The following is a 23,253-nucleotide window of genomic DNA, read 5'->3' on the forward strand; positions in this document are numbered from 1 at the left end:
TAGAATAAAGCGTCTTTTTGTCGCAGAGTAATCCGTGTTTTTGGTTTCTCAATGATTTTGCCACAGTGTGGCAGCGTTTGAAGGTACGTGTAAGGCTACATCCACACCTTCCATGTATATTATCTCTGCAGTTTTTAGTCTGCGATCCGCAAAAATGCATCCGTATTTTTTGTGCGTCCATAAAAGCAAAAAGAACCGTATTCTGCAAACGTTACCACCGTAAGGTCCGCAAATTAGGGACAGACCCATAGAGGTCTACAGGTGTGTCTGTGCTGCAATTACGGGTCGCACTAGGACACCACAGTATTTTTTGTGGCTCGGATCACGGCCAAGTCACGGATCCGTATAATTACAAATATGTGAATATGGGACTGCACTTTGATCCGCATTTATGGACAAAAAGCACAGACGTGGGATTAAGGTGTTCCTCCTAGAACTGGTGTTTTGTGGGCTGTCCAATCTGCTGGATCGGCGCTCGTTTACTAGAGCCCGTTACACGGCTTTATAATCGTTTATCAAGGGCTACACGGACATTAACGATATCTGTGCAGCCCTTGACCTAAACTGTATGTTACCCCTCCATGTTGCCGGCTTCTCCTGCCCTTTGCTTGCTTCCCGTGGAGAGATAATGTATAACAGTTTATTCAATCGTTAGCTGTCAGCCATGCACCGCTATTACACGTAGCAATGCGCAGTCGGCGGCCGATGATTCCGGTTTTAGACCATTTGACACGATCAGTTGTTGATCGCGGTCATCGGCTGATCGTTGTCTGTTACACGGAGCAATAATCGACCTAATTGAGCCAATTATCGCTCTGTTTAATAGGGCCCTGTGCCTTAGGGCCCTATTACAGGGGGCAATTATTTGCCGAATCTGGCAGTTATCGCCCCAAGACAATGAGGACCCAATCATCATCTGTCTTTCAACATGGGAATCATCCACCACTGGCCGTGCATCACTCTCATGGCTGATGGGTATAGGAAATGTTTGACTCACCTGTCCATGCTCCCCCAGGGTTCTCCCACAGGGACACTTCCGAACCTGTCAATGCACCCCCCTCCCCCCCCCCAGTTTGGCAGGTGCATCTCTCCCTCTCCATGCGGTTTAGCACCTCATGGCTCCTCACGCCTCCCACATGACTACCACTTATATCGGAATGTAATACATTATACAGAACCGCCCAGCAATGCCGGGTTTTATAAATAAGCCGCAGTAATGTTACACTGGATATACAGAACGTACATTCGTCTACCAGTGATGGCAGGTTACCGCTTATCTCATGACATGTCGGAAAGTAATGTGCGACCACTGGTTTTCATCCAGTCTTTTTTTTTTTCATCCCGTCAGAAAATAGCTGAGGAGTCTTTTCAGGAACCATGTGTTTAGGGTAAAGGCGGATTACGCAATAGGACTTCTCCTCGCATCTGCTCTTTTACCATCTCCAGTCCCTCATGACTATGAGCATCATTTTATAAGCTACTGCTCGCACAGTAGGTTCTGCTGAGGTCTCCGGGCCTCATGTGTACAAACTGCTGTATGTGAAGACTAGGTAACTAGTGGCATTGGATGCTATCATCATAGAAGCTTCATGTCTCTATTAAAGGGGTTGTTTACCCCTAAAAAATTCTTTCAGATTTTTAACTTCTATTGAACAATCTCCTGTCTTCCAGTACATATCAGCTGCTGTATGCCCAGCAGGAAGTGGTGTATTCCCTCCAGTCATGCACAGTGCTCCCTGCTGACACCTCTGTCCATATCAGGAACTGTCCACAGCAGTAACAAATCCCATAGAAAATCTCTTCAGCTCTCCAGACTGGAAAGAATACACCACTTTCTGCGGGACATACAGCAGCTGATATGTATTGGAAGACTTAATTTTTTTTAATAGAAGTAAATTGCAAATCTCTGGCACTTGCTGACCCCAGTTGATTTGAAATGAAATGAAAAAAAAATGGCGATCAATCCCTTTTAAGTTTTCATGCATGCATTTTAGTACATTGTTAAAGGGGCTGGGGTTGTCCTCCTTTTCATACATTGTTAACAATATAGTATAGACGGTAAAGGTCCCCTAGAGTTACTGAGCAATCTATGGAAACTTTGAAGTCATATTTAGCACTCATATATATGAGTGAATTGAGCAGCGGTCATTCCATTCAGAAAACATGGGATCCCTATTCACGTGGAGGTCTCAGCAGTTGTCCTCCTATGGATCAGATATCCCCTATAAAGGCTTAGGAAAATATGGCAGTTTTCTTTCATAAACAGCGCCACTATTGTCCTCAGTTTGGATGTGGTATTGCAGCTTAGTTCCATTGAAGTATATCGGGGATGAGAAACCTTAAGCCTTCCAAGCTGGAGGACCGTAGGTTCCACATCCCTTTAGTAAATGGAGCTAATATGTGATGCTACACACAACCTGAGGACAGGGGTGGTGCTGTTTTTGCAGGAAAGTAGCCTAGCTTTATCTAATTCTGGAAAACCACTTCAGGCACTCATGCTTACAACCATAAAACAGTCCAGGGGTATAATACATCGCTAGTGTTAAGCAGACTTGCTGAACTGTTTGATTTTGGCAACATTCTCTTATCCTGAATGTTCTGCATTTGACTCTGGCGTCTGATGAAGTTGGAAGCCACCTTAGGGCTGCCAGGAAAACATAGATATAGCCTATGTCTTATAGCTGTATCTACGTTCCAGGTCCCTAGGGCGCAGGGAGTCAAATGCCGAATGTTTAGGTTTGCGGACCCCAAACAGTTTGCCAAATTCGCTCATCACTATACCTCACCCATTGATGCCACGGGCGCACTCTTTACCTTCTTGCTGCTTCCTTGCACAGCGGTGCTCCTGGCCCCCATTCTCCCCAGAAGTTTCTTACGCTGCAAGTGTTACATTGGGAAAGGTGATAAATGACGGGCGAGACCACAACTTATTCATGTTTTTTCAGCCTTCTCTTTCTTGTTTGGATTTTATGGGTATAAAAAGCCCTTACAGATCCTTATCTTTTTAGTTTTCCTTTAAGCCCTGGGCCTGCCGCTCTCGGATTGCCCGGGTAAGTAATGTCTAATAACACCGAGCGGAAGGCCGGTGCGGAGAATTGTGGCCCGGGAAAAGAATGTCTGCCCGGGAAAAGAAAAATGTGTCTCTGGGTAGAAAAACACAGTAATTGTGGACTTTCCATGATAGCCCTCTCTGTCATCTATAAGAAGTGTGTGTTTAGGGCCTAAAATTAGTAGTCAGGTGGCAGGACCCTCCCCCTCGGTAATGTGTGCGGCACCTTCCCGGCTGAAGTTCAGCCATCACAGCCAGTCTGTATATAAATGTGCTTTTTCTTGGAGACGTCCACTTGTCTTAGGAGAACGTCTTTTTTTTTTTTCGAGGAATGCAGCGTATGAAATCTGGTATGGGTGTCCCACCGCATTCTGTTTCCGTGTATTTTCTGTTCTTCTGCTAGAATTCACAACACGTGGCAATTTATAGCACAAGGGGCCTAGTCATCTGTTTATCATTCCGAGCCCTTACTAGCGGTGAGAGGTGACTAAGAGATCTGACCCTGTAATTTATCCGCAGCCGTTCCTCCTTAATGCGACGATGCTGGTTGTTGAGGTGCGCTGCTGTAGCCTATGACACCCGGCTCCTGATGTTTTTATATGCTGCAGGGGGGTAGATCTATAAAACAAGATGTTTCAGGATGGCGGACGTTTTATGAGCGTGATGTCCTATTTAAGAGGAGCTTCTTTTATCGGTCTGCGGACTAGAATTATAAGACAGGTGCACTTTAAAGTAGGACATCTTTGATATCCCAGGGGTGGCACAAGCTGTATTGATGCCCAGGGTTGGTATATGCCCCACCAGCCCATCAGATGGGCGGTTATTTACCCCTCTAACATCCGCACTAGATAGGCTCCTATGTCACGCTTCAGATACCAAATTGGGGATAAACTAGAGGCTACTAGGTATTCCAATCCCAGCTGGCTAGTGCTTGGCAAAAGAGGGCAACTTAAAGGGCTATTCCCATCTCCACTTATTTTTGACAATACATTAATTTATCAAACTTGCCTCCTTCTCCTGATATGCTGCTCTTTCTCTCCTGTTGTTGACCGCTCGTTGTCTAGGTTACCGACCACCACTCTGCTTTATAAGCAGTGGTCTGGCTGGTTTAGTTATACTCCTGTTAAAAAATTTCAAATCTTCCAGTATGCATCAGCTGCTGTATGTCCTGCAGGAAGTGGTGGATTCTTTCCAGCCTGACACAGTGCTCTCTGCTGCCACCTCTGTCCATGTCAGGAAATTCCAGAGCAGTAGCAAATCCCCATAGAAAACCTCTCCTGCTTTGAACAGTTCCTGACATGGACAGAGGTGGCAGCAGAGAGCACCTATCAGACTGGAAAGATGACACTTCTTCCATCAGGACATACAGCAGCTGATAAGTACTGGAAGACTGGAGATTTTTTTAGTAGAAGTAAATTAGAAATCTATATAATTTTCTGATACCAGTTGATTCCACAAACCTTTTTGTTTTTTACTTTTAATTGACCTATTGTGATTACCTATGTTAGTTAAGGTGAGATTACCCCTTTAACATATCATATTTTGTGGTCATGGTGTAGATCACCTGGCGAGAAGATAAGCCATTGTTGTCTGTGTAAAAAAAACAAAAGAGGTCATGACTCTCATAGGGACACTTTGGCATCTGTGAGACACCTAGATGTAGAACCTGCACCAATGGAAGCCTGGGACATGATGGGAGAAGTAGTTGAAACAGTCACAGGTTTGGAAATACTGGTCTATCCTTTAAACCTTTGGCCCTCCAGCTGTTGCAAAACTACAGTTCCCATCATGCCTGGACTGGTCTATCCTATAAACCAGGGATAGGGAACCTTTGGCCCTCCAGCTGTTGCAAAACTACAATTCCAATCATGTCTTCGGCTGTCCAGGCATGATGAGAATTGTAGTTGTGTAACAGCTGGAGGGCCAAAGGTTTTACATCCCTGCTATAAACCTTTTAGGCCAGGTGTTTACCCATCAATACTAGAATAATGAATACACCACCCTGAGATTCTGGAGAAGGCCGAAAGCTGAGTTCTATGCGTCTGACCTGCCGGTGTGTTACTTATTAGCTTTACTGGAGCAAAGGGGCTGTGATGTCTGACTTCTGACATGATAGCATTCCGCCATGTGACAGGCATATGAGCCTTTTGGATTCTGCACATATTTTCTATGGTCTTAAAAATCTGGTCACAGGCCGGGACAGAACTCCTGGCCCATCTGTTTCTGTCATTGTGGAAAATGGCAGCAACCATAGGAACGAGACCGGTCAGTAGCAGCAGAATGAAGGCAGGCTCCTCTGTGACCAGCTGTGTCCATTGGTCACTTGCTCTAAACCAGGGATGGGGGAACCCTCGGCCCTCCAGCTGGTGCAAAACTACAGTTCCCATCATGCCTGGGCAGCCAAAGCTAAAGCTGAGAATTGTATTAGGTTGGGTTCACACTGTTTTTGCAATCCGTTTTTTTTCATCAGTTTTTTGCAAAAAATAGGTGAAAAAAACGGATGCATTTGTGTGCATCCGTTTTTCCCTTGACTTCTATTGTAAAAGAAAAACGGATCAAAACCGATCCGTTTTTTTTGACTGACACAAAAACATAGCCGGCACTATTTTTGTGTCCTTTAAAAAAAACTGATCCATTTTGATTCGTTTTTTTTCTTTCTACAATGGAAGTCAATGGAAAAACGGATCAAAACAGATGCACACAAATGCATCCGTTTTTTTTCATCAGTTTTTCATCCGTTTTCTGCAGTTGGATGCCAGGCTGCAGCCATGTTTTCCTGGGCGCCCTAGGGCGGCATCCAACTTCTGTAGCCGCCTGAGGTCAAATGCCTAGCAGTCAGGTTCAGAGAACATTGCCAAACCTGAACAGTTCGCGCAAATTAATGCATTTGTTACGGCTATGATATCCCAGACATCACATGCATCTATTCGTCACGGGAACGAAAGAGCTATGTAAAAACTGAACCCACAAGATGCGCTTGATGAAGTTATTTAGTGAAAATTTTTTTCTTTTAATTCAACTGGTGTTGAAAAGTTATATAGGTTTGTAATTTACTTCTGTTTAAAAATCTCCAGTCTTCACTTACTAATCAGCTGCTGTATGCCCTGCAGGAAATGTTTTCTTCCCAGTCTAACACAGTGCTCTCTGCTGCCACCTCTGTCCATGTCAGGAACTGTCCAGAGCAGTAGCAAATCCCCATAGAAAATCTCTCCAGCCTTGATTAATGCAAGGGGGGAGATCTATCAATCAAGGCTGGGGGTGGGGAATGGCCGATGGGGACCGCCCTGATAAAGTGTGGTTCGGGCAGCATGAAGGTGAAGACATTGTATGCCCAGACACATCCTTGCCCTGCCCCCTCCTCTCTGGATGTAATAACTATTACAGGAAGATCTATACCCTGAGGCACATAGATTTTTTTTTTCATAAATTGCTAGAAACATTTTTTAAGTCTATTATATATCTTCTGCGGTGAGTGGAAGGACAGATAAGTCACATGGCCCCGGGCATAAGACTGTTACTCATTTCCTTTGTAGTAGATAAAAAAATCTTTCAGTTAAATCTACACAGTTTCCACATTACGATCCCTACGTGCATTCAAACTGCGCCCCCGTGAGGTTCCCAATAGCTGCATGACGTTGCTAATAGTCCCGGTAATATTGCATGACCATTGGGGGGGGGGGGGGGTGCCACTGACAGGTGAAGTGAATGATGATGATCATCCCCCGACAATGGCCTTAGTCAAGAGATGAGATATAGTAAAGCAAACCCGTCACCATGAAAATGCTACCTAAGCTATCGCCATCATGTTTTAGAGCAGAAAGAGCTAAGTAGATTGATAAATATTTTTAAGGGAAAAGATTCAGGTTAACTTGTAAATTATTGGGTAAAATCTAATGTTTCCATGCTAGAGTCCAGTCTAGTGAGAGACTCCGCCCACTGGACTCCTTACCACAGAATGATCGGGGATTTCAATCAACATGTTAAAAAATTTGCTGAATCTTTTCCCACAAAGTTATATATCAATCTATTCCATTTTTCCTGCTCTGTAACATAATGGTGATAGATTAGATAGCATTGTCTTGTTGACAGGTTCCCTTTAAGGAAGAAGTGAGCAATCAGTTGTAAACCCACATTGCGGCTGCTGCATTCGGCCAAAACCATATCTCCCCCCGCCCCCCCCCCCCCCCCATGCCGTCACCGGTAGACACGCAATCTTGCCTGTGTTGATTGCGGTGATTGGCTGTGTTCACAATTTTACAGTTTTTAAGCTTTTTTCCCACACTATTAGAGCCTGATCAATTAATGGGGCTCTGCAATTTTGTGTATATTGACTGTCTGGGCTTTGTCATGTTATCAGCATTACCAGGCTTCATCAGATTGTTTATGATAAGGAAAACACCTGAAATAAAGACTGGTAATGTAATCACAAGGCAAAGCCCACAAAGAAAGCAGGATCCTTACATTACTTTAGGAGCCAATTGTGATGCTCTATCAGTGCCTTTCTCAAGCTTAGGCTTGAGAAAGGCACTGATGGATTATAGTGCCGAAATGCGTCGCTACTTTTAATAAACCTTGTTTTTGTTTTTTGCCAACTAGTGTTTTGGTAGTTATATATTTGGCAACCGTGGATGCGGTTTTTATACCACCTATGTTTTGCTTCAAATTAGGTTTTTGGCCATGCATTTTTTTTTTATGTGAAAATCCTGGTAAGGCTGGGTTCACACTACGTTTTTGCAATCCGTTTTTTGCAAGAAAACAGATGCATTTGTGTGCATCCATTTTTCAATTTAATTCAATAAAAAAAATTAGGTCGACTGTTTTTGAGTACGTTAAGAAAAAGGATCCTTTTTTCTTTTTTTATAATGGTATTCAATAAAAAAAAAGCATCCTTTTTTCCATACTTTTTTTTTGGCAAAAAAAAAAACGGATTGCAAAAACGTAGTGTGAACCCAGCCTTAAACTACGTGTGGCTTTGCTGTGTACACTACCGCTACGTGTGAATCCAGAAAAAATGGGCAAGTATAAGGATCTGAGCGACTGAAATCTGATAGATAGATTGCAGGCACTCAGGCCTAGATAATGTGATCTGTCCCACATTGTTTTTGAATGTCTCTTTACCACATAACAGCGCACTGTCTCCCTAGACTCCAGGATACCTGAGACGCGCTCTGTCTGTGAAGGCCATGTCCTATTTTACACCTACTGAAGGTTCTCCCATCCTCGTGTCATGATTAACAGGGTAGTGAAATATTTAAACAGGGGGAGGTGTGTTACCTCTTGCCAAGTAGCATGTGTGCTGCAAACACACAGCACCCAGAGCTGCCGGAGAAAACCCTCTGCGGGCGAGAACCAGCACACCCCGACTGTGTGGATCTGCAGGAAAAAAAACTGCTATTTTTTTTTTATCTGAAACTGCTAAATTCCATCCCATCACAATAGGCGAATCGCGTTGTCCTGCCTGTGTTGTCTTGAATAAGAGCGGTGATGAATTGTACAAGCTCCTGCAGGTCCGGCACTGCTGGCGGATGAGTAAGCCTACGGAGGAATGACTGAAGTGCCTTTGTGGACGGTTGAGTCATTCGCCGCACAACGTCCTAGTTAGAGCTTTGATTTAAAGCTGAAGCTGTGCAGCCTGATCTGTCGGCTATAGCTCATTCAGTCATAGAGAAGGTAGTTACTGCTTGTACCTGATGGGATATTGTTTCTGTCACAATAAAGTAATCAGATAAATCCTGTCCTCGTAATTGAAGAGTATATGTGACTTAACAAGAAAAATGGGGGAAAAAAAAATATAAAAACCTTCAGTTTTTAAGATTTTGTTATTTTTTTTTTTTCTCAATCACTCAGTTCTCAACGGGAAAAGCGCTCACGTTTACACCTATTGAGAAGTGAGCCGTTGTGACTGCCCCTTTGACAAGCAGTAGACTGCCATGATGGCCATAAACTGTCAAGGGGGCGGTCACTGCTGCTCATTTGTTAACAGGGTGTGGACGTGTGTGTTCTTCCTATTACAAACTGAGGGGCAGTGACTATCCCATTGATGATCTGTAGGCTCTTTATTATGTCAGGTACCAAACCTAAGGGCACAGATAGCTGGCAAACGTGGCTAGGACTTCACAACAACTTTGGTCACGCTACTCCCAGTCTTGACCCAAACTCGTCTTGTCCCTGTCTCTCTCTTGTCCCAAACTTGACTTGTCTTCTTCCGGTCCCCCGTCCCCATATTCGGGTCCCCCGTCCCCATATTCGGGTCCCCCGTCCCCATATTCGGGTCCCCCGTCCCCATATTCGGGTCCCCCGTCCCCATATTCGGGTCCCCCGTCCCCATATTCGGGTCCCCCGTCCCCATATTCGGGTCCCCCGTCCCCATATTCGGGTCCCCCGTCCCCATATTCGGGTCCCCCGTCCCCATATTCGGGTCCCCCGTCCCCATATTCGGGTCCCCCGTCCCCATATTCGGGTCCCCCGTCCCCATATTCGGGTCCCCCGTCCCCATATTCGGGTCCCCCGTCCCCATATTCGGGTCCCCCGTCCCCATATTCGGGTCCCCCGTCCCCATATTCCGGTCCCCATATTCCGGTCCCCCGTCCCCATATTCCGGTCCCCCGTCCCCATATTCCAGTCTCTTTCCCTGTCTTAACACCATTCTTAAAGTGACACTGTCCCCCGCCCTTTTTTGCATTATGACACAGGTGTAAAGGGTAAATTTTACAGTTTTCATACCTTATTCTATATCATACGTTATGGTTCTTGTTCCAGTAAAAAGTCATCTTTTATCATCTGTGGATTGGGATACCTGGACGGGGCTTCACGTCCGAAGCACCACTTACCCCCACCCCCAGCGCCACTTAGCCATGCCCCCCTCCGTGGCGTCATCACCGCATAGGAACTGCCCCTCAGCGGCCATCCTAAAGGTCTAGATTGGCCCACACCAATGGCCGCTAAGGGGTGGGGCCTATGTGGCGATGACGTCAAGGAGGGGTGGGGCTAAGTGGCGCCCTTGGCTTGCAGCTTTGCCCAGGTATCCCAATCCACAGATGATAAAAGATGACTTTTTACTGGAACAAGCACCATGACGTATGATATAGAATAAGGTATGAAAACTGCTAAATTTACCCTTTACACCTGTGTAGAGACGTCATAATGCAAAAAAAGGGGGACAGTGTCACTTTAAGCATTAGGTGTGATACCATGTGATCTTTGTGTGACCTGACTGACGTAATCGTCCTCTGTGGGCCAGCGATCAGCTGACAAAGGAGAAAACACTTTGACCGATCATATATTTAATGCAGGACTAAAATTCATTGCGAGTCGGCCACACATTGAGGAGTGTGACCGGCGATGGTAATAGTGACTGGCCGCACGAACAATCCAGCTATCTGCACCACGGTCATAGGCTTCAGAAATGGGGTTAGTTTACCTTCTGATTGTGGCTATGAGGCCATATGAGCAGCGGGACCTGATGCATCATATCCAAGGAGATGGGGTCACAATGGACGTGTACACACCCCCCCACACACACGCAATCCTTCCTATCCTTATAGGCGCCTATAAATACATTCAAGACATAATGCAGAAAATAGCGTCCTTGCTTTAAAGTCATAAAACGTGGATTCTGAACTCAAGGCTGAAGTGCATGGGATGTCCTCCATAAGGAAGAGGACATAGGAAAGAGCAAGGCCGAGTTTTATGGGGTGCTGTATGCTCCTCTCTATGGGTGCAGGATGTGTAAAGTCTATCATATAACCTCCCATCTATTACAAAAACTACAACTCTCATCATGCCTGGATAGCCAAAGCTGGTTGCCATCATCATACCATTGCCAGTCATGGTGGTGAAGATGACAGCCAAAAATTTGCCGGCACGTTGTATAAAAATTGGAAATACAAACGTATGTCCCCCATCCGGATTTCCCCGCTGCCGTATCTTTCACTGTCAGAAAAACTCGTAGACACGGAAATAGTGTTTTCAGCTGGAAAAACCTAACCTCAGTAATGCTGGGAACAGAATATACCAGACTGGAATTTTTTCCCTATTTATTCATGGAAACGTTGGCGGCAAAGCGCGATTCACACACAGAGCTTGTTGTACCTGAAGAGCTGCGTAACGGAATAGATGTAGGAACGGCGCTGGTAGGAGCGACACCTCAGGGAGGCCCCATATCCAGTCCTAAAACAGAATTCTTTTTTTTGTTGCTGGTATTGATGACCTTTATAACTGAAAGGGTTGTCCTGCATAAAGTGATGTATCCTTCCCAGTCTGACACAGTGCTCTCTGCTGCCACCTCTGTCCATGTCAGGAACTGTACAGAGCAGGAGCAAATCCCCATAGAAATACACCACTTCCTGCAGATAAAATTGATTTGTGGATTAAGTGCTCTTTATTTTGGATGGCCCCTTTATATACTCTCATATGGTTGTGCAATGCACCCAGGTAAATTACAATAACAGCCGCGCTTTGGGCCTTTGCCCGGTCTATCCGCCTGAGAGCCGCTCCGCCAAGCCGTTTGTTATGCCGTTTGTTTGCGCTTTGTGCCCTGCTTTTATTTTAGGCTGTTTTATATAAAAGCTGCAAGGCACAAAACCCCATTGTGTGTCTCTTCAGTGTTTTCTATGTCCGACTATGGGAATGTTTGCTGGTAGAGGATTGGTGCTTTAACATTTAGGGTACCAGCTAAAAGAGACACTGGGAAAACTTTCCTTTCCTGTCTCGGCTTGCTTAGCTACTAGACTTGCCATTCAGGTTGATCCGGTGTAAGATGGTTGCTGGTAATTATATGTGTATGTGAAGTACAGGTATATGAGTGTATTGTGTGCTGTAGCTGCTGTATACGGTAATCAGCCACAAAGGCCACCTGCTGTGTACTAGGACTGCTGCTGACATTAGGTCTACTGTATGCAGCAGAGGATTCTGGGAATGATCTCCTTAGCGTGTTACATTTACTGCATTGGTACCGATGAGAGTGATGGCACTCTGTCTCCTGCATGCTTAGAGGGTTAGTTATGCCCTATCCAGAGTATGCAAAGCATAGGGCATAACTAAAAGATTTGTTCCCCCGTCCCCCTATCTCTCTTTGTATGTGTATATATATATATAATTTTTATTTTATTTTTTTTATTATATATTATATTATATATATATTCAAATGAACTGGTGTCGGAAAGTTATACAGCTTTGTCTTTTACTTCTATTTAAAAAAACAAAAACAAAACTCAAGTCTGCCAGCTGCTGTATGTCCTGCAGGAAGTGGTGTATTCTCTCCAGCCTGACAGTGTTCTCTGCTGCCACCTCTGTCCATGTCAGGAACTGTCCAGAGGAGCAGCAAATCCCCATAGAAAACCGCTCCTGCTCTGGACAGTTCCTGACATGGACAGAGGTGGCAGCAGAGAGCACTGTTTCAGACTGGAGAGAATCCATCACTTGCTGTTGGACATGCAGCAGCTGATAAGTACTGGAAGGACTAGAGATTTTTAAATTAAAGTAAATTACAAATCTGTATAATAAAAAAATTTACTGGAGTACCCCTTTAAGCAGGGTTCCAACCCCATAAAAGCATAAAAAGAGCTCTACACACTCTGTGGATTGCAGTGTTTAATTTGTATTGGTGTTTTACTAATTCTGGTATATTCCTGTGCTTATTCTAAGGAGAAGCCTTTATATGTGACCAATGATATAGTGTCCTTGTTGGTCCGTGTAACCCCTTCCTATACCAGATGAAAGCTCTGTATACTAAGGATACAGTTCATAATTCCTAGTGAGCACTTGGCTCTGGGATAAGAGTTGACTACTACTTTGCTTGTTTCAATGCCACTTGCTTTAACCATACTGTGTTCCATTTGCCATGCAAATTGGAAATGACTATTCTTCTAGCAATGCTAGATCCATGCACTGTGTATGTGTGTATATAGGTGTGTGTGTGTGTGTGTGTAATATATATATATATATATATATATATATATATATATATATATATATACACACACACACTGCATGGAGTTTTACACACACACGCATACATATATTATATATATATATATATATATATATATATATATATATATATATATATATATATATATATAATACACACACACACACACACACACACACACACACACACACACACACACACACAGTGCATGGAGTTTTACACACACATACACACATTATATATATATATATATATATATATATATATATATATATATATATATATATATATATATATAAAATGTGTGTATGTGTGTGTAAAACTCCATGCACTGTGTATGTATGTGTGTGTGTGTATGTGTATATATATATATATATATATATATATATATATATGTGTGTGTGTATATATATATATATGTTTATATATAATATAATAGTGTGTGTGTGTGTGTGTGTAAAACTCCATGCACTGATTATGTATGTGTGTGTGTGTGTATATATATATATATATATATATATATATATATATATATATATATATATGTGTGTGTATATATATATATATATGTTTATATATAATATAATAGTGTGTGTGTGTGTGTAAAACTCCATGCACGTGTAGACCTAGAAAAGCTCAAATTTATTTTCTTCTCTCTTCTAGGAGCTACAAAAGAAATCGGTTCTGCATTGACCAGGATGTGTATGAGACACAGGAACATTGAGTCTCGCCTCAAGCACCTTACAGTGTAAGTGGCTTATTACCTGGGTGGTGCATGTGCCCTATATATACAAGATTACTTATCATGTTAGGGTCCTATAAGACCAGGTGTATTATCTGATAAACTATTGCAAATGTTGCTAATGAACTCACTGTGATTAATCCTCCCAGCATTACAAAGAAGCTACAATGTTGCAGATACAGCCAGCCAGGGACTTTTTTACACCAGCTGCCTCAGAAGGGAGGGGGGAGGAGGAGACAGAGAGAAAAGCTTACTCACAGATTTTTCTATCTTCAGCAGAAAGCAGCAGCTCAGAACTGGGGGAAGGGGGCTGAATAGGTAATAATAAGTATGGAAGGAATTGTTAGTCTCACCATGGGCAGCAACATATGAAAAGTTATGTTTGAGTGAAACACCCCTTTTTAACAATGATTTTATGGTCCATTCAAAAAATGCGATCAATGACACAGAAACAACTTACAGCTCCGATTTTTTTGCCCAGCTCTTTCAGATTTTTTTTTTGAAGGGGGAGGGGGAGAGATCCATCATGCATTCTGAATTATTATAGAGACAAATGCTGAACACCTACTAAGGGCACGTCCATACTTAACGGATCCGCAGCAGATTTCATTTAAATAACTAAACACAGCATCAGATCTGCTGCGGATCCTGTAGGTGTGAACGCACCCTTAGTCTAATATGACCTGTACAGCCGCTTCCATCTGTGTCTTCATCAGACTACATATGTGTACATGATGAGGCTTTGTATCCTGCTCTTTGAAGATCAGACAATTGTAGCTTCAAGGGAACCTATCATCACTTTAATGCTGCCTGAATCATGAGTCATCGGGATGGTACCTGGCGGCTTTTACCCACCCCACCAGCCACTGATTGATAGATCTCTTTCTATTTAGATATTGGGAGAGATCAATCAATGAAGACTGTAGTTTAGGCAGTATGAAAGTGAGCGCGGATAGATGTGCACTCCTACCTGCCAGTGACAGGATTTGTCTCCATTGTTGTAAACCTTAAAGGGTTCATCAATCCAAATGTTAAAGGGGTACTCCGGAGATAGATATATAGATAGGTAGATTTTTTTTTTTTTTTAAATCAACTGGTATCAGAAAGTTGTATAGACTTTTGAATTACTTCTATTTAAAAATGTAAAGTATTCCAGTACATATCAGCTTCTGTATGCCCTGCAGGAAGTGGTGTATTCTTTTCAGTCTGACACAGTGCTCTCTGCTGCCACCTCTGTCCGTGTTAGGAGCTGTCTATGGGAAGTTGCTACTGCACTGGACAGTTCCTGACCTAGACAGAGGTGGCAGCAGAGAGCACTTTGTCAGACTGGAAAGAATACACCACTTCCTGCAGGACATACAGCAGCTGATAAGTACTAGACGACTAAAATTTTTTAAATAGAAGTAAATTACAAATCTGTATAACTTTCTGAAAACTGTTTATTTGAAGACCGTTCTAGAGTACCCCTTTAAAGCCAATCTGAAGTACAATATGAAAGTTTTGTTGGCTCTAGCCCTGGATGGGAGTTTCGGGTTGGTGCCTACTAACCCTCCAGGCTGTTACATATTCTATGGCTCACGTTTTCATGGTGCTGCTTTCATTTAACTTACACGTTCCTGTGAGCTAACCATGGCTCTGAACGCATTAGCACAAGTACCTATATCCTCGCTCCATATGTCTATATTATCCTACGGAAGTAACGCTTTCTTGTGGATCTTGGCCTCCACATTGCTTTACATAGCATTTATATGGGGGAGGCATGAACTCTCCTGCTAAACAAGATAAATCCTTCCAGTAACATTAGTGACTTAAGGGTTTATGAAAGTTCATGAAGTCACAAGTAGAATCCGTGAACACCCGCGAAACCAAGTCAGGCCGTCCAATCGGGCAAAGACTCCAGGAATGTCAAGCTTTTTTCATAAAATATTTTGAAACCTTCGACTATCTTGATCTCCTGCCCCACAGCTATGGTCTCCTGGTTCTCTTTGTACTTTTGAGTGTTTGTGGCAAATGGTTTCTAGTAGACAACTAAGAGATGGGACATGACCTTGAAGAAGACTCCGAAGAGTCCAAACCAGTAGTAGGCGCTGGGGAGCTTCAATCAGGGCATCGTTGAAGGTCCGAGCTTCCTCCACTAGAGCAATAATGTGATTACATGTTAGATAAACCCTTTAAACGTGGATATGGATCCCATTTAAGGGAAAATGGGCAAATTTGGACAGGATTTAGGCGACTTTGATATAGGCCAAATTGTGATGGCTGAATGATTGGGTTATAGCATCTCTGAAATTTGGTGTTTTCGGATGTGCCTAGGAAAGATGGTCCAAGAAAGAACATTCATTGAGCTATTAGTTGGCCCATTACTTTATGGAAGGAGCAAAGGCTAATCCATCTGCTCCAATCCCCATACTGTAGAACAAACTGCTGAAAAATATTGTGGAAGTTATCATAGAAAATTAACAGAACACACAGAATAGATGAATCCCGGCACTCACCAAGTAGAATTTTGACAATTTATTTAGTGTAATTCCAGCAGGTACATGGAGGACGCGTTTTGGTTAGTGTATAGTGACATATTGCAACCAAAACCAGGAGTGGATTAAAAACACAGAAAGGATCTGTTCACACAATGGTGAAATTGAGTGGATGGCCGCCATTTAATGGCAAATATTTGCTGTTATTTTAGAACAACGGCTGTTGTATTGAAATAATGGCCGTTATTTACTGTTATATGGCGGCCATCCACTCAATTTCAACATTGTGTGAACAGAACCTTTCTGTGTTTTTAATCCACTCCTGGTTTTGGTTGCAATATGAGGACCACAATACTGACTGAAATATACGTAGTGTGAACCCAGCCTTAGCCTACATTTATTATATAAGTGTATGTAGTTCATATATAAAGCTCTATGACACTTCCAATTATTGGGTGTGACCTACTGACCTGAAGGCTGAGGTATAATTGTGACCAGTAAGTTGAACGTTAGGAATATACGAGGACAGGTATACAGGCTCATAAAGAATATTTTTAGTCTTGAATGGGCAGTGAAATGTTTCCAGCCCTTGGTCCTAGGCAGGGACACCCAATGCTTTTATTAGGTTGGTGTCATGGCGCACACACCTAGAGTCTGGAATGTTATCTCGGACTGACTGACTTTTACTGTGTGACTTAGGTAAATGTTGATTATGTCTTGTTGGGCGTGTATCCTCGATAACATGAGACATCGTGAAATGGACGACAATAACGCACCCAGACTGGTCATACACATAAAAGTCGGCCAAACCCGCCGGTGACTATGTATATAGCTGCCTCCTTACCGTCCCACATCAGCCAAACATGTATGTCTATGGCCTCAGCCGCCATATACAGCAGCCTGTATTCTGCACTTGGGGGTCCTTTGATCTGACATGAAAGTGTACTGCCGCCTTAAGCGTGTACATTTAATTTCAGCCTCTAATGTTGTGGTTTCTCCTCGCCTGGATGATGTCATGACATTCCGGACAAGATCTCCTCACAAGGCAGGGGTGATGGGAGACGGCCATCATATGATTCGTAGGCACAGAAGGTCTTTTTGTCCGCGTCTGCACGTCATCCCGCATCGACCGTCCAGTCATGGCCTGAAACCACAAGAAATCTGTTTGAGAGAACCACAGACCTGCACTGACTAATGTGCCTGGTGGATGGACGTGATTCCTTGCAGTAGCTTTAGTTCCTGTATAACACTGCTATATAGTAATGTATGTAGAAATAGCCAGTGCCGATTGGGAATTCCCTCGGTGACTACACCAAGCGTGACACACTGTGACATAGTGTACTGTCTAACACGACCAAGCTTCAACATCTATCAGTGGGGTTCCAAACATTAGAGGTTATCCAGGATTAGAAACGACACAGCTTCTTTCTTGCAAAAACAGCACCACTCCTGTCTTCAGGTTATGTGTGGTTTTACATGGTGCAACTGAGCTGTAAAACCCACACCAAAACTGAGGACGGGAGTGGCACTGTTTTTGAAAGAAAGCGGCCATGTTTTTCTGAACCTGAACAATCCCTTAAAAGCGTACTATTTTTAAAACCTTTCTGGTTTTGTCACATTGACCCTTCACATGGGTTTTAGTGTGATTTTAGTGTTTCCATTGCTGTTATTGAGTCCCTTTCATGGTTCACAACAATTTCTAATTTTCTCCATTTCAGGGAGTAGTACCAGAAGTGGACTGTTTTTCAGCAGTACGCCTTACACACAGCACAACACATATTCCTCTCTGCTATGCCATAGTGCTGGTAAAATAAGTATGCTGGCCATGTGCTAAGCTAGTATACACAGTTTAGTATTATGAATGGTGTATGTAGGTAGAAGGGGTTACTAATGCACTGCCTTTGCAAGGGGCTATGTGAGCTAAAACAGCAGCACATCAGTGAAGAGGTTACATTAAGCACTGAACTCCTAAGAAATTAAAGGGAGGGACAAGGGGGCAATTACCCTGCAGTACTGTGAACATACACTATTTGCATTAGTTGCCCTGATTTTTATGGCTGGTCAGAGATTAAAGGGAAGCCTTGATTTACCTTTCAAGAACAGTGTGGATTATCTTAACATAAAGAATGGCTCAGCTTGCAGGTACACAGCCCAGACTTCCTCAGACTCTCTCTAACCTGCACATGCTTAGCCCCTCCCCACTTCCTGCGTTCTGTCCTGGTCTCTCTGCTGCTAGAGACAGAAATTCTTGATCAGAAACCAGAGAACTGAGAAGTCGAGAAATCAGGGAGAGGAGTCCTTTTTGGTAACTACAGTGATTTATGTTATTAAACACACAGGCCAGGAATGGGGAACCTTCAGCCCTCCAGCTGTTGCAAAACTACAATTCCCATCATGCCTGGACAGCTAAAGCTTTAGCTGTCCATGTATGATGGGAATTGTAGTTTTGCAACAACTGTAAGGCCAAAGGTTCCTCATCTCTGACATAAAATGAAGGGAAGCTGTTTGATACGACCGTGGCTATATAAGATTTACTGACCACTTTAGTCAGGAGATTATTGTGGTGCCCTTGTACCTACATGGAGAAGACCTTTAAGTCCACCCTTTTTGGCTTCTGCATCAGATCTGCATGTGCTTTAGTTCCTCATTTTTAGTGCTGAGTAGAAGCTCCTAGACACGATATGGCAAAGCCTCAGGGAACCGCTGATGTTTACCACCCAACAATCCGAGTAACTAAGGCTATTTACTAACAAAATGTAGGGTTGTGGGCATTGTATACCATGGCGGTCAATGGCTAGCATGCTTCTGCTCTGCATGTATCTCGAGGAAAATGTGCTTGTTAGGGGAATTCTTAAAATCAGTTGTTTTACATAAATTTCTTCTATTTATAGATGTGGCTTTCAGAGCTAACAACATAAAAAAAAATCTCTCGGGGTCTGCCCACTTAAAAGACGTCCCCCTCCTGTCATGTCCTCCAGTAATTGTTCCGAGTCTTCTGGCGTCAACTGATCTGGAGGAAATTGCTGCTTGAAAATGTCTTGACTATTTACGGCGTTTCTTTCTACGTTGCGATGTCATGTCTTGTAGTGTCACGAATGTGGGGTTTTTCTCTCTCTCTCTCTCTCTCTCTCTCTCTCTCTCTCTCTCTCTCTCTCTCTCTCTCTCTCTCTCTCTCTGTCCTTTCATTTTGTGTCCAGATCAGATGGAAAGGGTCTGTCTGAACACGTTGGACAAACTAGCAGCTCTAAGCAAACTTCTAAAAAGGGTCATCTTACTCAAGGGTCTGACTAGTCGTGTCTGTGCCCTCTGGCCAGAAATTGTAAATACCAACCAGATCTATCCCATCCCAAAGTTTAAAACTTTGCAAAACTTGATTGACAAGGTCATTGACGCTCTCCCCCCCACCTACCCCCGCAGGAGAAAAACTTAGGGCCTGTTCTCATATTAAAGGTGGTGCACATTTTTATTTTGTAAACATTCTATGAAACCACAAAGTGTGGCTAAGTCTTCTAGAATATGGCTTTTTTTTTTTTTTTTTTACTCACCAACAGAAGTTCCCCACATGCCTTACACTTCCACCGACTGTACCTGCAGCCCGCAGCAGCTTCGGCCGTCAATATAAGATGCATATGGCTCTCACAACCAACTATATGTGCCAATCGTTCCTGTGTATGGGGCTTTCCCGACTGCCCACCTGAGCCGAATGTCGCTCTGCATGGGGCTCTCACGACCGACCACCTGGGCCACACATTCCTTTATATGGGGGCTCGACCACCTGTGCCAAACGTTCCTGTATATGGAGCCCTCCCGACTGACCACCTATGCCAAAACTTCCTGTGTATGGGGGCTGTCCCGACTGACCACCTGTGCCAAACGTTTCTCTGTATGGGGTACCCCCGACTGACCACCTTTGCCAAAAGTTTCTCTGTATGGAGCTTTCCTGACAGTCCACCTGTGCCAAACGTCCCTCTGTATGGGGCCCCCCTACGACCGACCACCTGTGCCAAACGTCCCTCTTTATGGGGCTCTCCCAACCCGACCACCTGTGCCAAACGTCCCTCTTTATGGGGCTCTCACAACCGACCACCTGTGTCAGACGTCCCTCTTTATGGGGCTCTCACAACCAACCACCTGGGCCACACGTTCCTGTGTATGGGGCTCTCACAACCAACCACCTAGGCCACACGTTCCTGTGTATGGGGCTCGACCACCTGTGCCAAAAGTTCTTGTGTATGGGGACCGACCACCTATGCCAAAAGTTTCTGTGTATTGGCGGCTGTCTTGACCACCTATGCCAAAATTTTCTTTGTATGTGGGCTCTCCCAACCGACCATTTGTGCCAAACATTTCTCCGTATGGGGCTCTCCTGACCGACCATCTATGGCAAAAATTCCTCTGTATGGATCTCTCCCGACCGACCACCTGTGCCAAACACTCCTCTGTATGGGGAGGACAAGCACTGGAGGGAAAGAACTAGCAGCTAAATCCGTTTTTGTGGTGTACAGGGACCTGTGGACTAATCGGACCAATGTTGCTTGTAAATTGGAAGCACACTGTAAACATTGAGATATGATTATTATAATGGATGTCCAGAATTACGTCATACTTCGTCTTCATTGAACTTTTCGACTTATTCAGTCATGGTTTCTAGTATCCTGAGGCTTTCCAAGTGAGAATTGAATAATGGCTAGTTTGCCTTGTTGCTTACGTCTTCTCCTGCTCTTTGACTTGTTTTTTAATTATTCTTTTTCTCTTTGCGGCAGAGCCCTGAGTGACAGCTTAATAAACCCCCTAGAAGGAAAGATTGAGGAGTGGAAGAAAATTGCCAACCAGCTCGACAAGGACCACGCTAAAGGTAAGAAGCCTCTAGGTCAGATGTGCCTGCGTAATAAAACTCTTTGTAATGTTCAGACAATCTGAATCCGTCACATTTCCAGGGTTTATTTTCAGAGCATTTAGTCACAGCTCCCTAAGTCTTACTGTCTGTGAGATTGGCCGGCCATCAGCACAGACCAATATCGAGTGTATTAAAGAGGACTTATTCCTAGTTCCTTAAAAGTTACTTTTTAGTCCCCCTGGGAAAATCACCGCTGTGTAAACTTCTATAGCGGTAGTCTGTTATCCTTTTCTCTGTTTTTGTTGTATTCTCTGGAAATTGGACATCTTGTAAGACCTCACTGTTTAAGGTCAGAACACACAAGGTCCTCATAGAGCCCGGCTACAAGTTGGTAAAGTTTAGTTCTTTAAAGTGACTCTGTCCCCACAATCTGCCCCCCCCCCCCCTCCCCCAAACTGCTTTCATCTTCAGATAGCTGCTTTTTATCCAAGATCTGTCCTGTGGTCTGTTGGGCAGGTGAAGCAGGTATTGTTCTAAAAAACAACTTTTAAACTTGCAGCCCTGTGCCAAACGGCCATGGCCTTGAGTGTCTGTGCATTAGGCTGGCACAACCTCTCTGTCCCTCCTCCCCACCCTACTCATCATTAGGAATGCTCTAGGCAGAGTTTCTACTATTCATCACCTGTGTCAGCACAGAACACGGGATGGATCGTTAAGGCACCTGTGCAATGTTCACTCCAGAGGAATAGGAAAATTCCTGCCAGTGGCATTCCTAATGATGAGGAGGGCGGGGAGGAAGTACGGAGGAGTGGTGCAAGGTTAGGGCACAGATACTCCAAGCCCCGGCCGTTGGACACAGGGCTGAGAGTTTAAAAATTGTCTTTTAGGACAATAACTGCATCTCCTGCCAAACGGACCCCAGGACAGATCTTGGATTAAAAGCATCTATCCGAAGGTACAAGTGGTTTGGGGGGGTCAGATTGTGGGTACAGAGTCGCTTTAAGTGCTAAATATTCTTTCTGCATTGTGCGGAAACCTGTATTAAAGAGTACTTGCCAGTAGAAGAGACATGTCAAAAGATTTGATCGGTCGGCGTTTAGACTGCGACTGATCAAGAGAGCGAGCCAGAGCCTGGTTGTTTACGTAATGTAAGTCTATGAGGCCGTCGTTCTGGTGGACACAGAAAACTGTACTTCCATGTGTTTTTCGCCCTGCTCTATCAGCTCACTCTCTTGATCGGTCGTGGTCTAAACTTGTCAAAAAGTTTTTTCTAAGGACAGGTACTTTCTTCCTAATTGCAGTGACAACTATCGCCCATAACCACCATATCCCCTGTACACCCTCTGAGATACGAGATGCCACTTATCATACATGTGATGTACTGTAGAAGATTCACTTGTTTAGTTGGGTTAGAGATGAGCATTCTCATCTGATAAAGTAATGGTATATCGCTCTGATATGCCATATTTTTAGTGGGGAGAATGAGGGGGACCACAGGTACGATACTGTGTTCTCGACCCTTTATTCAGAACCTCACAAGTGAATCAGACCGGCAGCTGTTCCTGACACAGCTGGATGGTTGGGAGCAAAGCTGTGCAAAAAAAATAGTGACTTGGTGGCCTCCTCCTTAGGATTAGTTAGGGATTCCAAACTTCAGCCCCCCCCCCCCAAGCAATGATCATACGTATTGCATCTGCACAGTGCACTGGTACCTCCATCTCCTCCAGGGACAGTCTTCATCATGAAGGGGGTCACTGAGGAGAGATGATGTGCAACGGGCCTTCCTCCAGTGCATCAAACTATATATTTGCATATATCAGATATCATATATCATACAAATCAGAGATGATGTCGGGAAGCAGGCAGTGATACAAGGAATAGGCAGCAACGCGAGAACTGTAGCATCAGATTAACACCATGCAGATTCTAGCAGTGCTGTCCATTCCTTGTATCACTGCCTGCTTCCCGACATCATCGCTGATTTGTATATATCCAAATGGATAGTTTGGTGCACCGGAGGTGAGCCAAGCACCCAGAGATCTCCTCTCCTCGGTGACTCCTTCATAGTGAAGACTGTCCCCAGAGGAGGTAGAGATACCAGTGCATTTAAGGTGCCGGACCTGCCTCCAGTGCACCAAACATGACATTTGCATATATACAAACAGAGAAGATGTTTGAAAGCGGTCAGTGATACAAGGAATGGGCAGCACCGCTAGAATC

At 44.0% G+C, this 23,253-nt stretch overlaps 1 protein-coding gene across 2 annotated transcripts in view; it reads left to right on the forward strand.

Annotated features, from left to right (window-relative positions):
• The window catches only part of LOC138771776 (protein MTSS 1-like), a 108,453-nt gene that overhangs the window by 51,759 nt on the left and 33,441 nt on the right, over window positions 1-23,253 (forward strand). For both annotated transcript variants that reach the window (XM_069951766.1, XM_069951767.1), the window contains exons 4-5: window positions 13,644-13,728; window positions 20,960-21,051. In XM_069951766.1, coding sequence (XP_069807867.1) covers window positions 13,644-13,728; window positions 20,960-21,051 — 177 coding nt within the window. The remainder of the gene's footprint in view (window positions 1-13,643; window positions 13,729-20,959; window positions 21,052-23,253) is intronic.

The sequence above is a fragment of the Dendropsophus ebraccatus genome, chromosome 14, assembly GCF_027789765.1.
Source record: "Dendropsophus ebraccatus isolate aDenEbr1 chromosome 14, aDenEbr1.pat, whole genome shotgun sequence".
Lineage (NCBI taxonomy): Eukaryota > Metazoa > Chordata > Amphibia > Anura > Hylidae > Dendropsophus > Dendropsophus ebraccatus.